The sequence below is a fragment of the Haliotis rubra genome, unplaced genomic scaffold, assembly GCF_003918875.1.
Source record: "Haliotis rubra isolate DU_JTF1 unplaced genomic scaffold, ASM391887v1 Scf102, whole genome shotgun sequence".
Taxonomy (NCBI): Eukaryota; Metazoa; Mollusca; class Gastropoda; order Lepetellida; family Haliotidae; genus Haliotis; species Haliotis rubra.
This window is the reverse complement of record NW_025764915.1, coordinates 1630529-1656804: the sequence shown is the minus strand read 5'-3', so window position 1 is coordinate 1656804 and position 26276 is coordinate 1630529. Positions and strand designations below refer to the sequence as shown.

The following is a 26276-nucleotide window of genomic DNA, read 5'->3' as shown; positions in this document are numbered from 1 at the left end:
CATAATGTTTATGCATTCATTTCAAAGTCTTGCCAGAACCTCAAATTTTACATTTCCTGCAGGAGAAGAAAAGAGCATTCCTTCCACCTCTTAATTTCCTAATCTGAACAGGTTTTTGGTTGAACAGGTTTTCTATTTGTATCAGTTTACAGAATGGAATAAGTCAAGGATAAATAAGGTAACTGGTTTCACCTGTCATCATTATCTACAGGGCTGTTTGTGGATCATAGATGCCAGATCTGTGAGTTAGTGATCTATAGCCACATGAACCAAATTTAAGTTACATCACAGTACACAGGTTTGTTGTAAGATGAAAACCCAGGGTGACACAGGTCATATATGTTTATTACTTTGATGCAACCCAAATTTAGATTGTATTGATGGATCACCTGCCATCATCAGGCTGAATACTGGATTTAAACCCATGATCAGTGGATCCTGCCACCGGTAAGGGACATAACTGTGCCTAGAAAATTGTTGTGCCTTAGACCACTGGGCCACCTACATCGTCTGTTTAAGTCAAACATCAACCCAGACTTCTTGCTGTAATCTAAGCTGTAACGCTTTCCTTACCTGGGATCCCAGAAATGGAGTAGACACTGTGCCTTAACCCAGGTCCATCAAGTCTCCCAGGCCGAGGGGCATCATCTCCTGGCACAGTCAGTAGGTGCAGCTGCTCCACAGGGGGTCCGTTCTGCCTCCTCCGAACCACCTGTACTTCCTCTTCTGTATCACTCATCTCCCTAAAACACAATACCAGCATTACTTGCCATCCTGGTGCAGTCTGTCTGACTGGTCAGGCCTGCAAGGAAATGTTGAGTCTATATGGATTTGGGATGCTTCTCTTGCCAAGTAATATGCCCGGAATGTCCTCCTGTCCCCACATTAGATCATGTAAAGCTTGTAGCAGTGCATAAAACATGTGCCATGGCCAACTGGACACACTCAACTGTCAGATATGTTCATTTTTTAAGGTAATTAAATTGTCACCCATACCAAGACCCTTCTAGTCAGTAGATCAGCTAACTTCTCACAAACAGTCAACATAGATTCTCCTCCAACAAGACAATTAGGAATATCTTCCACAACAAAGGTAACAGTCCCACTCAGAAACTTCAAGCCGTAATAGAGCCATCAGAATAGAAAAACACAAGACATCTGACATCTTTAGGAACCATTCATACAAAATCCTGACAACCATACTTCCTGACAACAAGATACTCCATGTCAGCATCTACGGAAAACCTATATCAGCCAATATTTCTTTGAAAATCCAACTTTGCACAAATATGTTCAGCTCATGCAATTCACTGATAAAAAGACAACCCAAGCTACAGCTATGTTCCTGTACAAAGTGTTCAATGAATGTCGTGTAAACTCATGAACTCTAAAACTAAAAGTAAGGCATACAATATAATCAATCGATTTCAATACTGTATTCTGGGCCTGAGGCCTTATACTATAATAGACTTGTCTCTGTCAACCCAGGGGAAGAAAGGAAACTTCAAGAAACTGCTGAAATCCAAAGGTACCAACAATTAACAGAGACCAAGGCATACCCAGTGGGTACTCCACTATGCTTTAATCCTGTAATCCAACCAAAACGGACACCTTGATTGCCTTATTGATGGCTGTTTGTTATCTCATCAAATCCAATCACTACACATTCATTGTACCTGACTGGTTTCTCTCCTGTTAGTCTCATTGGCTTTGTAATTGTTTTGTCATCTTTGTACATAAATCCTATCTTGTATACACATGGCATTACGCATTGGCGGATCCTGATGGGTGGGGTGGGGTTTCCAACATGACTAAAGACCACATTGAATTGAATATTTACATGATGAAAAGGTGCTCTGATGATAACGAAGTTATCATCTTTAAAAAATTGTCAAACATCCAGAATGTTTCTACTTTCATATCTTACGAGGAAAAGGTTTTCCAACTTGTAAGTTTGGATAATCAGGCATTCATAGTGATTACAAATTGTATCCTCTACGATTATTGTACTACAGGTCATGATGTGAGCATATATACATGAACTGCAACATGTGAATTGTGATGTTAGTGTTGCACTTCCACTGTGCCTATAACCAGATATTACTCATGTGAATATAGATAGGATACCACAGTTCCACCTGCCAGTGATTGGATGTAAATGACATTGCTACATTTGTAACCCCTTCCAGCCCTACATACCCTTGTTACCAGGGTAACCCATTCCAGCCCTACATGACCTTGTTACTGGGGTAACCCCTCACAGCCCAAGACCCCAAAATGTGCAGATCAAATGATGAAAAAACCCAATGCAATGAAACCCTTCAGTTTCGTTTTTGAACTTTGTACATACATGGTTGGTATTTGAAAAGACCTTGATTAACTAGTTTCACTCATTTTTATTTGGCATTTTTTATGAATGTTTTAGATGAATGTTAATTCATTTACAACATTTGAATACACCTAAATACTGCTTAGATCACGGTGCAGCTATTAATGATATCCACTGAGGCTATAACCCCTGTAGGTACGCTTACCTGTATCACTTACCTGGGTCAGGTAGGGAAATGGTTAGTTTTAGCTCTGTGATTGGCAGGCTGGTTGGTTTCAATAAAAGACTAAAACTTGAATTTCATTTTGTCTACATTTCTGATTGCTATGATTGGCTTATCCATAAATCAGGTCACTACACACAAAACATTTCCCTGTCAGCCATGCTATTATCATATATAACACACTTCATTCTGTATGGCTTCGAACAATAAATCATTTGCATACTGAATGCATTAAGTACATTGTATCTGTAGCACCAGTATGGTATTCAGCCTGATGATGTATAGTAACAAGAGCATATCACAACGTCCCAGTGTCGCAACTCTCGCTCACAGACTACGGGTAATAAAAGAGGCCTTCACTTAATCAAGTTTCTGGACATACATTAGTTGTTTGTGATGGAGATTTCCCGTGGCATATGCCAAAATATCACATTATTATCACAATACCTAATCCAATTTCTTGAAAAATGGCACTAATATAGCTTTAGGATGAAACAAAATATTGTATATACCAAAAATAATCAATATGAAACAATGCTGTCTGACTTATCATCTCACTTATGTCAGGAAATGCATTAGTCCTGTCAAAATTAAAATAAAGCGAGGCTTCATGTTATTTATCAGCTAGTGAATAAACAATACAGAGTAACCTGCTACAAGACAAGATAAGGTGAGCTTGTGTTGTTCTTATGATTACAGTCTGACAGAATCTATTAAATCTATTTACAAACCAGAAGAACAGGAACACATTCCGGAGAAGTCAAAGCATTCTATTTTCTGTCCATGTATCAGTGATGTGTTGTGGGGGTGGTGCCAGCATGGGAGCCAGCCCTGGAGAGCAGCAGGCCATCAGCTGACTGCACTCTCCTACACTGAGGGCAGGGCAGTCAGGTGATCATGACTTTGGGGTGGGGGGGGGTGATGCCAGTGGGAGCCGGCCCTGGAAAGCAGCATGCCATCAGCTGACTGCACTCACCCACACTGAGGTCAAGGCATCACTGAATGTGATGATGACTTGGGGGTGGGGGTGGTGCCAGTAGGAGCCAGCTCTGGAGATCAGCAGGCCATCAGCTGACTGCACTCACCCACACTGAGGACAGGGTAGTCAGGTGATCATGACTTGGGGGCGGGGGTGGGGGTGGTGGCCAATTTGTGATTCCCTGATGTTGCCATTCAGACTCACAAGTGTACATATGTCTGATCCAGCCAGGTACACAGTGTACACACTGCCCAGTAAAACTGTGCCTGACTGTTTAATCACATCCATCTCTTCCAGTTGAGGAATTCCTGAAGAAACAGGAGCTAGAAGCATTTCGGCTATAAAGCATACCTTATCAGCAAGGAGAAACTAATGTTCCCTGGGCGGTATCTATCGGTTTCCTTCTATAAAACACTGTTCTTGTACAGGGTTCTGATGTGGTAGTTCCACAGATTCTTTTATAGTGCTATATGTGTGTTGTTATAATGGGGGACTTCAACACTTCACTCTTCCTAACCATGGCATATAGTGATAGATTTGACAGTTCTTCAGTGTGACTCCAACACTTCTGTTGGGTCTGCCTTACACTTGCACCATAACATTTACGCTTGAAATGACATTTTTTTTATAGCCTATTACTAAAATATTTACTGAGATTAACAGACATTTTATCCCCTTTAGAAATGTTGCAAGCACAAAGTATGTTAATAGTTAAACCACTGGTGTATTGGCACCTGCCCACTGATAGCTAGCACTTAACACCTATACACACCAGCTCCTGAAGCCCTACCCTAGTCTTGCTCCAAGGCTGTACTGAATGATACGGCTGTGAATGAATAGTAACTCTATCCTCATATTTAGCAAGTGTAGACTGGCAGACAGTACAAAGACATCAGTCCTTTATACAGACTGTTCTTATTATTTATATAATTTAGCATTAAGATTGGATTATTGATTATTCCCCTTGACTTGACAAGCGCAAATGTACACCGCTCCCCCACTAAGTACCCGAAAGGACAAGTCCGACTGACTTGTAATACACTGCTTCATCCTTGGTTCTTCAACGTTATGTGTCCCAAATACTCCAGTGGAATATATGTAGCCACCATCTTATGTGGGAGTGCCAGTAATGAGGCAATCACTTTCATACAGCAGGTGAGTGAAACTCTGTTTACTGGACACTTCATTATCTGGAATCTTTATCACACAGTGTAACCTTGTGATTCCATCAGAATCCTCTCTTACACAATGGTTTAATATCAACACAGACATTGTAATGACTGAATACATAATAGAGAATACATAAAAATTATAAATGTTTTCAAAAACATTTGCACCATAAAGCTATTTACGTACACTAAAGATGCCAAGATTACAAAACATTCAATGACATCATAGAATAAAAGGATCTAGTAGGATCTAGTATCTCCTAGACAAGAAGGATTTTCTACAATACCCAAGCAATGTAAGTTTAAGAAAATACAAGCTCGGTTTACTTATCAATTGTGCTAAACCACTGGGTTATAAAGCAGAAATGTATTCCAGGTAAATATTGGAAAACAACAAAGTAAAATACTTTTATAACTGTCATGATTAATCACAGCGAAGAAATTACTGAGACACTTTCATTAATGTGAATCTAATATTGTCGAGTGGTCATAAGAACGGTTCTGTAAACATTCAGTTTAAACTTCAATATGTAATCATAATCTACCACACATATGTCCAACATTTTCCTCATTTCAAACATTCCTATTACGATGAACCTCCATTGCAGCACATATATACTTCACAACGCTCGATAGGGATTATCAGACATGCTGTTCTATTTAAATACAAATAAATATAAGAATCAGGTTTGTGTAGCATGGAAAGATAAAGATCATCCCTATCAAACTGGAGTAGTATACCTTAACATTTAGCAATGATGGTCTAGCCATTGATTCCTTCTTGTAATATCGGTCTTGAGTCAGAAAAACATTTAGCCCTTGTTTTATCATCCATAAATGAAAATACATTACAGTTTCAATAATTAATAATTGTTTGGGTAATTATTGAACTAAATGATAACACCGTACAAATTGAACGTTCATGCTTATTATTGCAGTGTGAGTTCTGAATATTACAGATATAAATTTTGCAAGGCGGCAAACCCTTGCAAAGGGAAGATGGCCACTCAACAATAATCATAGTTATTTAGACAGTCCTTAGAAAGATGATTCATATCCACTGTTATTAGTCTGTTTTAATTATGAATATCAATCTAGCAATTAAAAATATAACCCAAGAAACAAAGAACAAGTCTCTGTTCCACACGTGGACGTCTTACTGACACTGTGGCACATGGCTCTCCTTTAGGGAAAATCCCAGTGAAAAGCCTTGTCTATTATTAGGCTGACAAAGCATTCATGATTCTAACTGACCTCAAGCACCGCTGTGTCACATGTGATCTTACACTGTGGGGTGGTTATACAATATCCATACACAGCAGTGTCCCAGAATTATCAGTATCAAGGTATTATCCCATATTGTGATAAATCTGGACATAGTTAGTCTGTGTATGATGTGAGCACATGGATGACTTCAAGTACTTGCCTGTAGCCGTGGAGTGTGGTAGCTGTGTAGCAGTGGTGGGGTTAATCAATACAAGCCAGGGGCCAGCTGTCGCTGCCACTGGGCCATTCAGGCTGGACGTACCACATGCCTGCTTGTATGGAGTTGTTTCCAGTTGTTGTGAGAGCATCGATCACAGAAGTGTAAACAACACATCCGGATTCAGGATAATGTCATTAGCAAAATACATCATGGCTCTAATTTCCCTACTTTTATATGATATGGTCCATGATATTTACACCAGTGTGTGCTGTATGATTTTAAGAAATCAATAGCAGATTTGCATTATTTCCTGAAGTTTTTCTTCATGAATTCAATAAACCTGCAAGAATATGATCTCCTGGTGAATTACACTGGAATTTGATTAGACTTTAATAACTCCAAAGCAGTCACTGAAATCATGTCCATAATTAGTAATGTTCTTTCAGAACAACTGTTGTCACGCAAACAAACTCACTCAGCCAAGCGAAAAAGTGTGCACATGAAAATTGGTTTTGACCAAAAAATCTCCAACATTATCGGTTTAAAACAAGCCAAATACATCACAACTGAATATTATTTCTTGTCTCTGTGTCATTTATAACTGCCATGAAATATGGATGTATACTTTCTTTCCTTCAGCTGTTCAGCTCTGTTCAGCTTAGACTGAGGACAACTCTTGCCACTACTCTTACTATTAACTATTACATCCTACACATATATAAAAAACTACATATAAACTTCGTTTGGACAATTAAGTTGACACATGTATTAATTATGGACAAAGTTATCTTACATTTTGTTTTATACATTACTTTTTCTTGTTTGATATCGTTTATATTGATATTTTATTTTACAAATTATTTACTTATGCACTTTCACTTACAAAAAGAATTTACTTGCAGTAAATAAATATTGTCATTGTCATCATTGTCATAGCAGTCATCAGAGTAAACAAAATCTACCTTCAACTCAAACACATAACAATTTTTTCCTGAAAAAATGTTATTCAATAATGTTGAATAAACATGAAACAGCTTTGCAAAGATTTTCAGACGTGAGACTATTCCTTTGTGTGTGCCCCTCCAAACCTTGTCACACCATACCTTTCATCAGTAAACACACAGGCCCAAAGGCATTTACAGAGAAGGAGGAAGTATGAAGGCACATAAACACAGCATACCTGTCTATGAGAAGCAGGGTCCATCTACAACATCATCGTCAACACCCTACACATCCACGATGACCACGGAGAACAAAGAGTACTTGGGGTTAATCCTCTTTCAGACTTGCCAAAAATCTATAGCTTTATGTTTTGTGTGTGAAGCCAGCATCCCAGGTAAGCTGGGTTCGATGGCTGCTATACCACAACTGGTTGGGGGGATCAGTGGTGCTTGTTGTTATTGGTGGACTTCCAGACTCCCAGATAGCTGGAGGATTAAGCTGGAGAGCTGGCATTTAGAAATGGAAACTTGAGGTCGCAAACACCTGTGTTAATATCAAGCAGCTCTAATGGCTCATAAGAATTCTAATCTGATGGAAACTGATCCATAAGTGGGAGTTTTGTGCCTGTTTTAGACTTGATATTGAGAAAAAGGAAAATATTAGCAAACTGAGCGACTGAGTGGGTTGAGTTCAATTAACTATTAGTGTGTGTGTGCGTGCGTGCGTGCATATGTGTTGGTGTGTGTCAGTCCTTGTGAGCATGTGTTTGTGCTAAGATGATGGGTGACCTGACACAGTGAAGAAGGGGGTGGGGGGGGAGTGGGGTGTTACCTTAATTTATCACAAATATATGGGGAGCGGGCCAAAAAAAGTTAGTTCTTTTTTCCTATATACCGAAATTTAAATTTGTATATTATCTAAGGTCTAGTAATTTTTTATAGGATGTGGGGATATGAATGATGGTACCTTACTTCAACCCATGATTTAATTTAGATAATGTTACGATAATTATATTGGGGAATGGGCGGGGGAAGGTGCTGCCAAAATATAGTCCTAAGCTTAAGACCAATCTCAAATAACATAACTTGTAAAACATGCCAACTTTCCATGCTAGTTCCTTAACAGTATAAAATGTACTTTTGTGTTGAGTGCAAAATTAACATGTAAGATCTGACTTCTTTGAGTGGCATTTTAGAAGTTGGGAAGTACAATATAGAACAAATTTTATGGATAACAACTTCTTCTATTCGTGAGTGCGACGTTTCGATACAGATTCTTGTACCGTTGTCAAGCATAATGGAACATGAAGAAGGGGGAAGTATATATATACTGGATGTAACAATGTAACAAAGAAAACAACATAATTAACATAATTGGCTAGGCAGAAAGCTGATGAAGCCAGAGAGTAGACAAAGGACAGGCGTGGAAGCCAATGATGTACAAATAATAATGAGATGTTTATACAGCAGAGTTTATACAGTAGATTGGGCTTGGTGGATGAGTGCATCATAAGTGGATGGAATGAAGTATCCTTGGTCTCGGTTGATGGTGGGCTTTTGGCGTTTGATGTGGATGGCTTCGGTGAGCTTGCGTTTAGTGAAGTCTGTTTGTTTGTTAGCCCCAATCATCAAATAGAGTGGTCTGACGTCACCATTCTCTCTAACAAACAAACAGACTTCACTAAACGCAAGCTCACCGAAGCCATCCACATCAAACACATTCATGTTCCATTATGCTTGAAAATGGTACAAGAATCTGTATCGAAACGTCGCACTCACGAATAAGAAGAAGTTGTTATCCATAAAGTTTGTTCTATAATGTAAGATCTGATATGATATATAATATAAATAAAAAACAAAATCTTGGTTGTATTTCTTGTGCAGCAAGAAGCCTTCAGAGCTTGATTCCAGCAACACACATGAAATATTGATGTTCTCTCACACCAGTTGGAGAAACAATGACATTAAACAACATGAGTCTCAGATCGTTGTAATCTATAAACATACTGCCACTTGGCCTGTAGAACTAGTAGTATCTTACTGTGCCCCAGAAACCTTGTGGCAGGTATTTCAGGTGACATCTGATGAGAGGTTTCCCAGTTATAAATGCCCTGATAACCTGAATGGTGTAAACAGCTTTTTAATATGCATTTCATGTTCACCAGTTAAAAGTCATGATTTTCATAATAATTCCATGATGTGCATCAGCTATGCAACTTCACATACGACAATTAATACTGTAACCCACTGTGCCAGTATTGCTGGTGATGAAAGATCATGTTTAATCTTACATATCATGATTAATACTGTAACCCACTGTGCCAGTATTGCTGGTGATGAAAGCATGTTTAATCTTACATATCATGATTAATACTGTAACCCACTGTGCCAGTATTGCTGGTGATGAAAGCATGTTTAATCTTACATATCATGATTAATACTGTAACCCACTGTGCCAGTATTGCTGGTGATGAAAGCATGTTTAATCTTACATATCATGATTAATACTGTGACCCACTGTGCCAGTATTGCTGGTGATGAAAGCATGTTTAATCTTACATATCATGATTAATACTGTAACCCACTGTGCCAGTATTGCTGGTGATGAAAGCATGTTTAATCTTACATATCATGATTAATACTGTAACCCACTGTGCCAGTATTGCTGGTGATGAAAGCATGTTTAATCTTACATATCATGATTAATACTGTAACCCACTGTGCCAGTATTGCTGGTGATGAAAGCATGTTTAATCTTACATATCATGATTAATACTGTAACCCACTGTGCCAGTATTGCTGGTGATGAAAGCATGTTTAATCTTACATATCATGATTAATACTGTGACCCACTGTGCCAGTATTGCTGGTGATGAAAGCATGTTTAATCTTACATATCATGATTAATACTGTGACCCACTGTGCCAGTATTGCTGGTGATGAAAGCATGTTTAATCTTACATATCATGATTAATACTGTGACCCACTGTGCCAGTATTGCTGGTGATGAAAGCATGTTTAATCTTACATATCATGATTAATACTGTGACCCACTGTGCCAGTATTGCTGGTGATGAAAGCATGTTTAATCTTACATATCATGATTAATACTGTAACCCACTGTGCCAGTATTGCTGGTGATGAAAGCATGTTTAATCTTACATATCATGATTAATACTGTGACCCACTGTGCCAGTATTGCTGGTGATGAAAGCATGTTTAATCTTACATATCATGATTAATACTGTGACCCACTGTGCCAGTATTGCTGGTGATGAAAGCATGTTTAATCTTACATATCATGATTAATACTGTGACCCACTGTGCCAGTATTGCTGGTGATGAAAGCATGTTTAATCTTACATATCATGATTAATACTGTGACCCACTGTGCCAGTATTGCTGGTGATGAAAGCATGTTTAATCTTACATATCATGATTAATACTGTGACCCACTGTGCCAGTATTGCTGGTGATGAAAGCATGTTTAATCTTACATATCATGATTAATACTGTAACCCACTGTGCCAGTATTGCTGGTGATGAAAGCATGTTTAATCTTACATATCATGATTAATACTGTAACCCATCGTGCCAGTATTGCTGGTGATGAAAGCATGTTTAATCTTACATATCATGATTAATACTGTAACCCATCTGTGCCAGTATTGCTGGTGATGAAAGCATGTTTAATCTTACATATCATGATTAATACTGTAACCCACTGTGCCAGTATTGCTGGTGATGAAAGCATGTTTAATCTTACATATCATGATTAATACTGTAACCCACTGTGCCAGTATTGCTGGTGATGAAAGCATGTTTAATCTTACATATCATGATTAATACTGTGACCCACTGTGCCAGTATTGCTGGTGATGAAAGCATGTTTAATCTTACATATCATGATTAATACTGTGACCCACTGTGCCAGTATTGCTGGTGATGAAAGCATGTTTAATCTTACATATCATGATTAATACTGTGACCCACTGTGCCAGTATTGCTGGTGATGAAAGCATGTTTAATCTTACATATCATGATTAATACTGTGACCCACTGTGCCAGTATTGCTGGTGATGAAAGCATGTTTAATCTTACATATCATGATTAATACTGTAACCCACTGTGCCAGTATTGCTGGTGATGAAAGCATGTTTAATCTTACATATCATGATTAATACTGTGACCCACTGTGCCAGTATTGCTGGTGATGAAAGCATGTTTAATCTTACATATCATGATTAATACTGTGACCCACTGTGCCAGTATTGCTGGTGATGAAAGCATGTTTAATCTTACATATCATGATTAATACTGTAACCCACTGGTATTGCCAGTATTGCTGGTGATGAAAGCATGTTTAATCTTACATATCATGATTAATACTGTAACCCACTGTGCCAGTATTGCTGGTGATGAAAGCATGTTTAATCTTACATATCATGATTAATACTGTGACCCACTGTGCCAGTATTGCTGGTGATGAAAGCATGTTTAATCTTACATATCATGATTAATACTGTGACCCACTGTGCCAGTATTGCTGGTGATGAGATCATGTTTAATCTTACATATCATGATTAATACTGTGACCCACTGTGCCAGTATTGCTGGTGATGAAAGCATGTTTAATCTTACATATCATGATTAATACTGTAACCCACTGTGCCAGTATTGCTGGTGATGAAAGCATGTTTAATCTTACATATCATGATTAATACTGTAACCCACTGTGCCAGTATTGCTGCATGTTTGATCTGAATATCATGTTTAATCTGTACCCATATCATGATTAATACATGTTTAATCTTACATACCCATATTGCTGGTGATAATACATGATTAATACTGTAACCCCACTGCGCCAGTAGTATTGCTGGTGATGAAAGCATGTTTAATCTTACATATCATGATTAATACTGTAACCCACTGTGCCAGTATTGCTGGTGATGAAAGCATGTTTAATCTTACATATCATGATTAATACTGTAACCCACTGTGCCAGTATTGCTGGTGGTGATGAAAGCATGTTTAATCTTACATATCATGATTAATACTGTAACCCACTGTGCCAGTATTGCTGGTGATGAAAGCATGTTTAATCTTACATATCATGATTAATACTGTGACCCACTGTGCCAGTATTGCTGGTGATGAAAGCATGTTTAATCTTACATATCATGATTAATACTGTGACCCACTGTGCCAGTATTGCTGGTGATGAAAGCATGTTTAATCTTACATATCATGATTAATACTGTGACCCACTGTGCCAGTATTGCTGGTGATGAAAGCATGTTTAATCTTACATATCATGATTAATACTGTAACCCACTGTGCCAGTATTGCTGGTGATGAAAGCATGTTTAATCTTACATATCATGATTAATACTGTGACCCATCTGTGCCAGTATTGCTGGTGATGAAATCATGTTTAATCTTACATATCATGATTAATACTGTAACCCATCGTGCCAGTATTGCTGGTGATGAAAGCATGTTTAATCTTACATATCATGATTAATACTGTGACCCACTGTGCCAGTATTGCTGGTGATGAGATCATGTTTAATCTTACATATCATGATTAATACTGTAACCCACTGTGCCAGTATTGCTGGTGATGAAAGCATGTTTAATCTTACATATCATGATTAATACTGTGACCCACTGTGCCAGTATTGCTGGTGATGAGATCATGTTTAATCTTACATATCATGATTAATACTGTAACCCACTGTGCCAGTATTGCTGGTGATGAAATCATGTTTAATCTTACATATCATGATTAATACTGTGACCCACTGTGCCAGTATTGCTGGTGATGAAAGCATGTTTAATCTTACATATCATGATTAATACTGTAACCCACTGTGCCAGTATTGCTGGTGATGAGATCATGTTTAATCTTACATATCATGATTAATACTGTAACCCACTGTGCCAGTATTGCTGGTGATGAAAGCATGTTTAATCTTACATATCATGATTAATACTGTGACCCACTGTGCCAGTATTGCTGGTGATGAGATCATGTTTAATCTTACATATCATGATTAATACTGTAACCCAATCGTGCCAGTATTGCTGGTGATGAAAGCATGTTTAATCTTACATATCATGATTAATACTGTAACCCACTGTGCCAGTATTGCTGGTGATGAAAGCATGTTTAATCTTACATATCATGATTAATACTGTGACCCACTGTGCCAGTATTGCTGGTGATGAGATCATGTTTAATCTTACATATCATGATTAATACTGTGACCCACTGTGCCAGTATTGCTGGTGATGAAAGCATGTTTAATCTTACATATCATGATTAATACTGTGACCCACTGTGCCAGTATTGCTGGTGATGAGATCATGTTTAATCTTACATATCATGATTAATACTGTAACCCATCGTGCCAGTATTGCTGGTGATGAGATCATGTTTAATCTTACATATCATGATTAATACTGTAACCCACTGTGCCAGTATTGCTGGTGATGAAAGCATGTTTAATCTTACATATCATGATTAATACTGTGACCCACTGTGCCAGTATTGCTGGTGATGAGATCATGTTTAATCTTACATATCATGATTAATACTGTAACCCACTGTGCCAGTATTGCTGGTGATGAAAGCATGTTTAATCTTACATATCATGATTAATACTGTGACCCACTGTGCCAGTATTGCTGGTGATGCATGTTTAATCATATCATGATTAATAATCTTACATATCATATTGCTGGTGATGAATCATGTTTAATCTTACATATCATGTGCCACTGTGCCAGTATTGCTGGTGATGAAAGCATGTTTAATCTTACATATCATGATTAATACTGTAACCCACTGTGCCAGTATTGCTGGTGATGAAAGCATGTTTAATCTTACATATCATGATTAATACTGTGACCCACTGTGCCAGTATTGCTGGTGATGAAAGCATGTTTAACCATATCATGATTAATACTGTGACCCACTGTGCCAGTATTGCTGGTGATGAAAGCATGTTTAATCTTACATATCATGATTAATACTGTGACCCATCGTGCCAGTATTGCTGGTGATGAAAGCATGTTTAATCTTACATATCATGATTAACCCATGTGCCTGTGAAAGCATCATGTTTAATCTTACCCACCCACTGTGCCAGTATTGCTGGTGATGAAAGCATGTTTAATCTTACATATCATGATTAATACTGTAACCCACTGTGCCAGTATTGCTGGTGATGAAAGCATGTTTAATCTTACATATCATGATTAATACTGTGACCCACTGTGCCAGTATTGCTGGTGATGAAAGCATGTTTAATCTTACATATCATGATTAATACTGTAACCCACTGTGCCAGTATTGCTGGTGATGAAAGCATGTTTAATCTTACATATCATGATTAATACTGTGACCCACTGTGCCAGTATTGCTGGTGATGAAAGCATGTTTAATCTTACATATCATGACTTTAGTTGTCTGAATGCTGCACCTAGCTTTTGTCTCACTGTCTTCAATTTCACTGCAACCACTTTGTTGCCTTTAGATGGTTTGTAAGTTTGGGGTGGTCCCTGATATGGCCTCTGCCGGACTTTTCCCTCACCTTGAGGTTCTACATTTTCAACCCAAACCTCAGAGTGATGTTTTGATTGCAACATTAAACTGTTTCAACCTAATTCTAAAACTGGGCTGCAGTAGGAATGTGCTCTAGCTCCCTGGAGTCTCGATGAGTTAGGGTATTCAATATCTTCATTATGATTTGGGGTAAGAAGCAATGGCAACAGCAGCAAACTACCGCGAACACATTGAGGATGCTCAGTTCTGATTGGTCAGTGAAAAGTATCAAACTTACATTAACATTCCTGAAACTGAAGGAACTGCATGCATCGATGTATTTATCATCTCATATACATGTCTTTCGTGTTCCAGCCATCAGGAAAAATAATCAGTGTTTAGTAAAACTGTCTTTTTGTCAAAACTCCAGTAAGCAGATAGTTGCAAACAGAGCAGCATAAGAAACAGGTTGATTAGTATCTGTAGAAATATACTTGACAGTCAGTCAGAGCTGATTCTTCTTTCATTATACAGTTTAAAATTAAATCAACGTAAGTCAAACAGATGTTAACATAAATCAAAATTACAATCACAAAGTTTATCTCCAAGGTATGTGAGGGTAGACTGCCCTGGTCATGCCTACATGCAGTGTGAGAGATGTCTCATAGATCAGTACAAGGTTCTATATGGAAACAAAGAACACAATGTTCAGTTAACACACCTGTGTGCAGCCATCACTGATGGGCCAAGATACACTCAATTCTCTCTATATCTCCCACCCAGTGTCTTTTCCTAAAGCCACCCCAGTATCTCAATTCTACCACCCACCCCACCACCAATGTCTTTTCCTAAAGTCACTGCAATATCTCATCCTTCCCCCCTGATATGTCCATCCTCCCAGAGACTCCCTCCATGACAGAGGCAGGTATCTCCTCAATCACCAGAGTTCATGCTACCGATAGAGACAGCAGCAGTGCCGGAGAATGGATCATGCTGGAACAGGGGCAGAAGAGTGAGAAGCTGTTGATAAATCTCATGCTTGCTGTGAACATAATGACAGTGCCACATGCAACATATGATCAAAGGACCTTTCAGTAAGGGACTTGTAAGATCTCTTAACACAAAGTGTGTAATGACTGGTTGGTTAGCAGATCTACTGGAATGATACTGTTTTGTGGCGAGGACAGCAACAACACCTACACCAACTTGACAAACTTGTTTGTGTCACTGCATGTCTTGCTTTACAAGGCACTGATCACGTTAATCACTATGACATGCACCTGCAGCAGTACATTTAGCCAATAAGCCTTTGAGGAGCCCAGCAGACCCATCATTTCACTTGTACTGAGGCATTAGACATGTCTGTACCTGCTGATCAAGGCAGCACAGTGCACTGTACACGTCACTGTGCACTGTTTTACCTGCACTACCAGGCCATGTATATCTGAATCACTGGACACACAGGAAAAATACATCCACACAAGCATTGTGCCATCTTATTCTTTCAAAGAGAGTGTGTGTATGTTCATGTGTGTGGGATAATACTTCTTGCCCATTTGACAACACATAACACATGGTTTCTTTTCACCTGACAACACATCTCACCAACTATTGTACTTCACTAATATACATACTACACATCTCACCCACTATTCTACTCCACTAATACACATACTACACATCTCACCACTATTCTACTCCACTAATACACATAGTAACACATCTCAACCACTATTGTACTCCACTAATACACATAGTAACACATCTCACCCACTATTGTACTCCACTAATACAGACACTATCACATCTCACCCACTATTGTACTCCACTAATACAGACACTATCACATCTCACCCACTATTGTACTCCACTAATACACACACTATCACATCTCACCCACTATTGTACTCCACTAATACAGACACTATCACATCTCACCCACTATTGTACTCCACTAATACACATAGTAACACATCTCACACACTGTTGTACTCCACTAATACACATAGTAACACATCTCATCCACTATTGTACTCCACTAATACACATAGTAACACATCTCACCCACTATTGTACTCCACTAATACACACACTATCACATCTCACCCACTATTGTACTCCACTAATACAGACACTATCACATCTCACCCACTATTGTACTCCACTAATACACATAGTAACACATCTCACACACTGTTGTACTCCACTAATACACATAGTAACACATCTCATTCACTATTGTACTCCACTAATACACATAGTAACACATCTCACCCATTATTGTACTCCACTAATAGAGACACTATCACATCTCACCCACTATTGTACTCCACTAATACACATAGTAACACATCTCACCCACTATTGTACTCCACTAATACACATCTCACCCACTGTTGTACTCCACTAATACACACAGTATCACATCTCACCCACTATTGTACTCCACTAATACACATAGTAACACATCTCATCCACTATTGTACTCCACTAATACACATAGTAACACATCTCACCCACTGTTGTACTCCACTAATACACACACTATCACATCTCACCCACACACTAATACACATCTCACATCTCACCCACTATTGTACTCCACTAATACACATAGTAACACATCTCACCACTGTTGTACACACTACACACACTATCACATCTCACCCACTATTGTAATACACACACTCCACTCACCCATACACACACTATCACATCTCACCCACTATTGTACTCCACTAATACACATAGTAACACATCTCACACACTGTTGTACTCTACAAATACACATAGTAACACATCTCAACCACTATTGTACTCCACTAATACACACAGTAACACATCTCACACACTGTTGTACTCCACTAATACACATAGTAACACATCTCACACACTAGTGTACTCCACTAATACACACAGTAACACATCTCACACACTGTTGTACTCCACTAATACACATAGTAACACATCTCACACACTGTTGTACTCCACTAATACACACAATAACACATCTCACACACTGTTGTACTCCACTAATACACACAGTAACACATCTCACACACTGTTGTACTCCACTAATACACACAATAACACATCTCACACACTGTTGTACTCCACTAATACACACAGTAACACATCTCACACACTGTTGTACTCAACTAATACACATAGTAACAAATCTCAACCACTGTTGTACTCCACTAATACACATAGTAACTCATCTCACACACTATTGTACTCCTTTAATACACACAGTAACACATCTCACACACTGTTGTACTCCACTAATACACATAGTAACACATCTCACACACTGTTGTACTCCACTAATACACATAGTAACACATCTCACACACTGTTGTACTCCACTAATACACATAGTAACACATCTCACACACTATCATACACCCAAATATAACTATGGGCATGGTGTACTCCAAAATGTAACAGTCCTTACACACTTGTTGTGCATTCCTCATATGCATGTCTGTACTTACCAGCGTAGTCCCAAAGTATTTCAGGGGCTGTATGGGGTCCACTTATGTTTGTGAGATGCAATCAACACATGCTGATTGATTTCATGCCATTGAATCAGACTTGCATGACTGAACCTATTACAGCTCAGTCAGTACCTGCTGGCTCCAAGCCTGCATGCCATCTGAGTTTCTGGTCCAAGGTTAAACAGTTGGGCAATCATCAACAAGGAGCTCGACAAATTCCTCTCAGTTTCATACATGCCACTCCAAAATGCTACATCAAATGATTATATATATATATATATATTTTATACATACATGATTAAATATCATCATGAGGTATAAATATCAAAAAATACAATTATATATTGTAAATACAATAATACAGAAAATTACATTTTATTGTATCATACAAATTTAACAAACTCGAGCCCATTACAGGTTCAGCTGGAGCACATGAATTACTCCTCAAGGGCTTAACAATCACACAGGAATTACTCCTCAAGGGCTTAACAATCACACAGGAATTACTCCTCAAGGGCTTAACAATCACACAGGAATTACTCCTCAAGGGCTTAACAATCACACAGGAATTACTCCTCAAGGGCTTAACAATCACACAGGAATTTACTTAATCACATCACACAGGAATTACTCCTCATGGGCTTAACAATCACACTTCAAGGGCTTAACAATCACACAGGAATTACTCCAATCACACAGGGCTTAACAATCACACAGGAATTACTCTTCAAGAGCTTAACAATCACACAGGAATTACTCCTCAAGAATTACTCTTTCAAGGGCTTAACAATCACACAGGAATTACTCCTCAAGGGTTTAACAATCACACAGGAATTACTCCTCAAGGGCTTAACAATCACACAGGAATTACTCATCAAGGGCTTAACAATCACACAGGAATTACTCAAGGGCTTAACAATCACACAGGAATTACTCCTCAATGGCTTAACAATCACACAGGAATTACTCCTCAATGGGCTTAACAATCACACAGGAATTACTCCTCAAGGGCTTAACAATCACACATGAATTACTCCTCAAGGGCTTAACAATCACACAGGAATTACTCCTCAAGGGTTTAACAATCACACAGGAATTACTCTCAAGGGTTTAACAATCACACAGGAATTACTCCTCAAGGGTTTAACAATCACACAGGAATTACTCCTCAAGGGATTAACAATCACACAGGAATTACTCCTCAGTGGTTTAACAATCACACAGGAATTACTCTTCAAGGGGAGCTTAACAATCACACAGGAATTACTCCTCAAGGGCTTAACAATCACACAGGAATTACTCCTCAGTGGCTAATAACAATCAATCACACAGGAATTACTCCTCAAGGGCTTAACAATCACACAGGAATTACTCCTCAGGTTTAACAATCACACAGGAATTACTCCTCAATGGTTTAACAATCACACAGGAATTACTCACCTCAAGGGCTTAACAATCACACAGGAATTACTGGTTTAACAATCAAGGGCTTAACAATCACACAGGAATTACTCCTCAATGGTTTAACAATCACACAGGAATTACTCCTCAAGGGCTTAACAATCACACAGGAATTACTCCTCAAGGGTTTAACAATCACACAGGAATTACTCCTCAATGGTTTAACAATCACACAGGAATTATTCAGGAATTACTCCTCAATGGTTTAACAATCACACAGGAATTACTCCTCAAGGGCATTAACTCCTCAATCAATCACACAGGAATTACTCCTCAATGGTTTAATAATCACACAGGAATTACTCCTCAAGGGCTTAACAATCACACAGGAATTACAAGGGCTCAATGGCTTAACAACACAGGAATTACTCCTCAATTGTTTACAATCACACAGGAATTACTCCTCAAGGGAATTACTCCTCAAGGGCTTAACAATCACACAGGAATTACTCCTCAAGGGTTTAACAATCACACAGGAATTACTCCTCAAGGGCTTAACAATCACACAGGAATTACTCCTCAATGGTTTAATAATCACACAGGAATTACTCCTCAAGGGTTTAACAATCACACAGGAATTACTCCTCAAGGGCTTAACAATCACACAGGAATTACTCCTCAAGGGTTTAACAATCACACAGTAATTACTCCTCAATTGTTTAATAATCACACAGGAATTACTCCTCAAGGGCTTAACAATCACACAGTAATTACTCCTCAAGGGCTTAACAATCACACAGTAATTACTCCTCAATTGTTTAATAATCACACAGGAATTACTCCTCAAGGGCAAGGGTTTAACAATCACACAGTAATTACTCCTCAAGGGCAATTGTTTTTAACAATCACACAGAATTACTCCTCAAGGGCTTAACAATCACACAGTAATTACTCCCTCAATTGTTAAATAACACAGGAATTACTCCTCAAGGGCTTAACAATCACACAGTAATTACTCCTCAAGGGCTTAACAATCACACAGTAATTACTCCTCGATGGTTTAATAATCACACAGGAAATACAGGACACTTATCGGTTAAAACTTTCTAGTGGATCACTGTTGTCAGTCTTTGATAAAAGAATTATTTCATAAGTAATTTCAACATAAAATAACAGATCATGATATCATAGTTTTCTGCCAGATTTGGACCTACACTTTCCAGTAATAGTGGTTTGCGCGTGTGCCTCGTTATGTAGAATGTCCTGCCATGTTGTGGTGCCATGTACTTTCATATTGCTACCGCCTCCGTGGTGTAGTGCTTAGAGCGTCCGCCCGGAGAGCGGAAGGTCGCGGGTTCGATCCCCGACAGCGGCATACCAAAAGACGTTAAAATATGGTACTTGTTGGACCCTGCCTGGCGCTTGGCATTAATGGGTACAACAAGGACTGGTCGGCTCGGAGTCAGTATAATGTGTCTGAGTGGGGTATTCATGCTTCACTGCGGCATGGTATCTCAGTGGGCTAGCACTATAAAACCAGCTTCAGTCTGGGCTAGTACAAGCAGCCGCACATACACATACACACACATGCACGTCGTCATATGAGCGAAATATTTTCAAGTACGACGTTAAACCCAATTTCACCTCACCTCACTTTCATATTGCAACACTTTGTAACACAACGTTCTTCTATAGAGGGATATCTGGTCACACAATGCTCTTTCATTTTGTCACACATTGCCCATTCTTGTTTTGAAATCTGTAGCACAATGTTTTTTTCTAATTTTGAGACATGTTGTGACACAATGCTGTAACATATTGTGACATGTTTTGACACAATGCTTTAACATATTGTGACATGTTGTGACAAAATGCTGTAACATATTGACATGTTTTGACACAATGCTTTAACATATTGTGACATGTTGTGACACAATGCTGCAACATATTGTGACACAATGCTGTAACATATTGTGACATTTTGTAACACAATGCTTTAATATATTGTGCCATGTTGCTTTAATAATATTGTGACATTTTGTAACACAATGCTTTAATATATTGTGACATGTGACATAATGCTTTCATATATTGTGACATGTTGTGACACAATGCTTTAATATATTGTGACATGTTGTGACATTTTGTAACACGATGCCCTTTCATATGGTATTAATATGTAATGCTGTATTCTTTAATATTGTGATATTTTGTAGTATAGTGACATTACATATTGTAGCTTAATGACAGGGTCTTTAACATGTTGTGAAACAATGCCTTATATCAGATCACACTGACAACCCGTTGCCTACATTTTCTGCAATACTTTGTGACACAAAGCCCTTTCACAGGGTCATGTGATGTATTTCAATGACATGTTGCCCTTTCATGTCATATCCACTTGAACACATCTATCAGTTAAAGCTGACCACGTGAGTGTCTGCATGTCCCCCTGCCTGGCACAAGTCACACACAACACAGCCTCTCATCTCAAGGAGTTCAAAGCAAAAGTATTTCATGATGATCACGTTCCAGCACACATGACAAATATTTCACTGTTCTCTAATGGCCTGGATCTGGGAAAAAGCAGAATAAACACTTCTGATTGATTCCTACAAATGTCACATTCAAAGTACAACCAATTACTGCACACCATTAATTCCACGGATTAATTATTTTCAAGTTATTTACATCACAGTTCCAAGAACACAGTTTCTAAATATCTGGAAGTGTTAGAATGAAGACTGTTACAAGTCCACTGTGGTATCCATGGCAACTCAGGATTCTGGATTCTCAAAGCCACGGAAGAATAAAAACAGTGATGAAAACAGGATCCTTGGATAACTTGGAGGCTCAAATGAATTATTGCATTCAGTTAATCAACGTGGCTGCTTGTGTTAACTAGATGGGGGGTGTCACTGATGGATTTCTAACTTTGCTTCAGCAACAAAATTGATGCTGTGAGGATAGTAGGGACTTCCTGGAGAACTTCCTGTACTGCTACAACAAGCACCGTCTTCAACAGACTGATACTTGTTGGCAAATTATCTGTCCTTGGAAGTTTGACCGAAGTTGTTCCATTATGTACATCAATCTAACAGGACACAATTTCCACACTTAACTATCACATCAATATTAATATAATTAGATTATTGTATAATACTGTATTCTTTTTGGCATAGCCCACACCAATGTATACTCATACCAATAGGTTGTCACCCTCCCCACCCCAACCCCTCACACCTCACACCCCACCCCACACACCCTCTCCAATTAAAAAATTGAAGGGGGTGACAACCATTATTGGCATGAGTATATAATGAACATCTAGGGAATTCAGTATTACATGGAAAAATATTGGAGTATTATAACTGACAAAAAACACCTACAGTGGATTAAATATAACTAGGTAACAGATCTACCACTGTTGCTGTGCACACTGCTAGACATATGTCAAACTCGTCAAAATATCACCAGCTAAGCAGACTTTGTCTATGAGAACTGCCGACATATGCAGATTAGGTCTGTGAGAACTGCTGACTGACACAGATTGTTAGCTGCTCATCTGCCTTTAAAAGCAGGCAGGATGGGGTCCAGCTAGCAGACAGCGAGAGGAGCGCGGACAGACCAGAAGAAATCCAGGGACAGGAAGGGGCGAACTGACCAGCCAGTCCACCAGCAATTCAGAGCTGAAAGTCTAATCTTAAACTTTAAACCACTATGCACTTTAGTTGCAAGAAGTTTAAAATGTACAATACTTAGAGATCATCACTGCTGACAATGTTGGTAGGCAGTTCTGCTGCTGCACTTAAAGTCATAATACTTAGTAATTTGACTGATGACAAAGTTTGCTGGAAATGTCACAAGACAACATTGGATGCCCCATGGTAAGGTCTCTGTTCAACCTACACACGGAACAACTTGAATGGCTACAATATTGTATCTCATCAAAATTCATGGAGGGCTGACAGTTGCATCATCCCCCATCACCTTCTGCTGATGGACCTGGCGTGGCAGGCAGCCACACAAACATTTAGTCACAGAATACAGTAATGATATTTAAAATATATATCTCAACAAAATACAATCCAAATGGAGCACAGACCAATGTTTAATTTCCGGCAATTTAGATTTGACTTAGATTCATTTCTTGATATATTCTCTATTGTGTTGGAGACAGGTTACTTGTAGTCAACTGTTGATGACTGATATGCTCCAAGCTGTCATGGCTGATGACCTTAGCCATACATTCAGCTTTAACAATGAGTACTTTCTCCGGGTATACACTTGGAGTAGAGTTCTTATTGGTACCAATATTGAGGTGCAATATTTCTGACAGCATCAGCAATGAAAACATGGTGATGCCTAAAAGAAACACATCATCTGTATTCTGCACCCAGTCATTCAGCTTGATAAAATACTTTTAAAACTAAATTCTTAAAAAACTATATGTTAATCTTTATCCAAGTCCAGATCTGACTGCACTGTAATACTCTATGTGCCCTTATCAAAATATCAGCTCTTAGAGCATTTTAGGAAATTAATGCCTTTTAGATTCAGATGTTAAAAATGTACAATACTTGGAGATATTAGTATAGTACTTGCTGCCAAATGGGGAGGCCATTACTTCCAATTGGAGACCATACCTTGCTTTTTCTCAATTCCATGTAATGAACAAATCAGTCATATTGTGGTTCTACACATTTTCATACAGTTTCACCTATCTGTTGAATTTGTGGTTTGGGAGAAGAATATTGCCTGATCTTTTATGTTCCCAATTTCCTTAAAACACTACAAAATATATGAGAATCTCAATATGTTTCTATACATGATATCAATGTTGTAACTTCCTAGATTTTAACATATCACAGAAAGTTTTTCATGACTTTTAGGGTGTGCATGATCACAGAAAAAGTTAATTTTCTGTAATGTTATTTTGACAATGTGATTGTTTTTCATAGTTGTAATCTGTTTCACTATGCAATAAATTCTACATGACATTAAATTCCTATGGGAGAAGTGTTTGCATGTTGACATAGAAAAGAATGTATCCTTAATTGACAAATGAGTGTCCTTAGTCCACAAGGAGATTACAATCTTGGAATTAAATGTTGCATGCCTGACTCAGACCTGGTTGTCTTTCCAACCTCACATCTGTATGTGGGGGGACATTAAAATATAAGAAATTCTAAAGAAACTAATTCTGTTTTGACAAGTGTGCAGCATGAAGCTTGAAGCTTCCCACATTGTAAACACATCACAACAAAATACAAGATATTTGGTTTTTCAGACTGCATTCATGGTTTTAGGGTTTGAAGAATCCATTTAAAGAGAATATATTTTTAATGTTCCAATTAATATGCTGCTTTCAAGACAATTAAAATGTTATTGATGTTTCCTAAACAACGCGAGATAAAGCAGTGAAACAGCACTAAATCAATACAGTGTTTCGTTCCTTTCTTAGCAAAATAGTATGTCACAGTATTACCACACATATCACCTTGACACAGACTGTGATAACCCACAAGGACACACACTGATAAGGGGCAACTGTGTACAAACCTGAACACTGTTTGAGAGGGTTTCCAGTGAATTAGGAATATTTGTTGAATGTTTGATTGATCAACTGACAGAAACTCAAACACCTTGCTCTCTCCACCAGTTTGTTTATGCAGGCCATGTGAGGCAGGTGCTTGTCTTAAGAGCTATGACAATGTACACTAATTGTGCACACTTCAGAATCTTGAACATTACCATAATGTTATTCAATCAAGAAATGCATGATTGTACATCTTTATCATATGTAGTGCATGTATATGAAATATTACGACCAAACTCACCGGAGTGTGATACCGATCAAAGTCAAACACAAGTACTTTCATGCAAACATGGAATAATCAGATTTTTAAATCATTCATCCAACTGGCATTTTCACTTTACTTTTACAATATCCACCATTTTACATTTTGAATCACTTGAAAAATATGCCAACTCATAAAAATCAATTCAAAAAAGAAGAAAAACAATATTTACTCACACTCGTTAACCTCCCCTGGAACAGAAGATGTAAACAGGTAGAGTGGAAAGGTATTGATCTCACAAGTTGTTCACAAATATCACAGTAAATCACTAAGTAAGCGTCTCATCCATCAAAACTACTGAAAGTAGCTCTCTCACAAATTGTGTGCATGTGAGAACAACTACCTATCCCAGAACCCCTAGCGGGACTCCATTCCTGTATATCCAAGACGGAGCAATCAAGTCCTCTTACATCATAGCCAAGTCCTAATCTCCAGCTATCACACACTCCCACTGCCATCAGATGGCGCTCAGCATTGTTTTCTAATGATATCAATAAGGCATGTCAGTCTAATCATATACAAGGGATGAATATAATCACACAAACAAATGTCATGTGGAATTATTGATCATGACCTGTTCGCCCAGTGGTCCACACAAGTGAAGGGCGTCCCGGCTAGCCGGTAGTAATGTGTTACAGTGCAGCAAGCTGATTAACCAGTTAGGTAATCAGCTTCTCTACCTGTGCAGGCTGCTACAGATAACCAGTGACAGTATTTATGTATTCAATGTACAATCCCTGCAAACACTATACATATGATGATTGGATATGGAACATACACACAAATACTTCATTTTGTGGGATTCATGATCATACCATTTCAAACTATTTTTTAAATTGAAGTGAATATTTATTCAGACCTACTACATCATTTATCATCAAACACAGTTGCTGAA

The 26276-nt window shown here is 38.3% G+C and overlaps 1 protein-coding gene across 2 annotated transcripts in view; it reads right to left on the bottom strand.

Moving 5' to 3' along the window:
* The window catches only part of LOC124270357 (solute carrier family 4 member 11-like), a 55959-nt gene extending 30028 nt beyond the window's left edge, over window positions 1-25931 (bottom strand). The window contains exons 1-2 of one of the 2 annotated variants that reach the window (XM_046705398.1): window positions 25558-25931; window positions 574-743 (exon numbers count right to left, since the gene is read on the bottom strand). In XM_046705398.1, the coding sequence (XP_046561354.1) occupies window positions 574-739 (166 nt within the window). In that variant the 5' untranslated portion in view covers window positions 740-743; window positions 25558-25931. Of the gene's footprint in view, window positions 1-573; window positions 744-18116; window positions 18136-25557 lie in introns of those variants that run through there. The other variant, XM_046705405.1, reaches the window with a different exon arrangement.
* Between the last annotated feature and the right edge of the window lie 345 nt (window positions 25932-26276).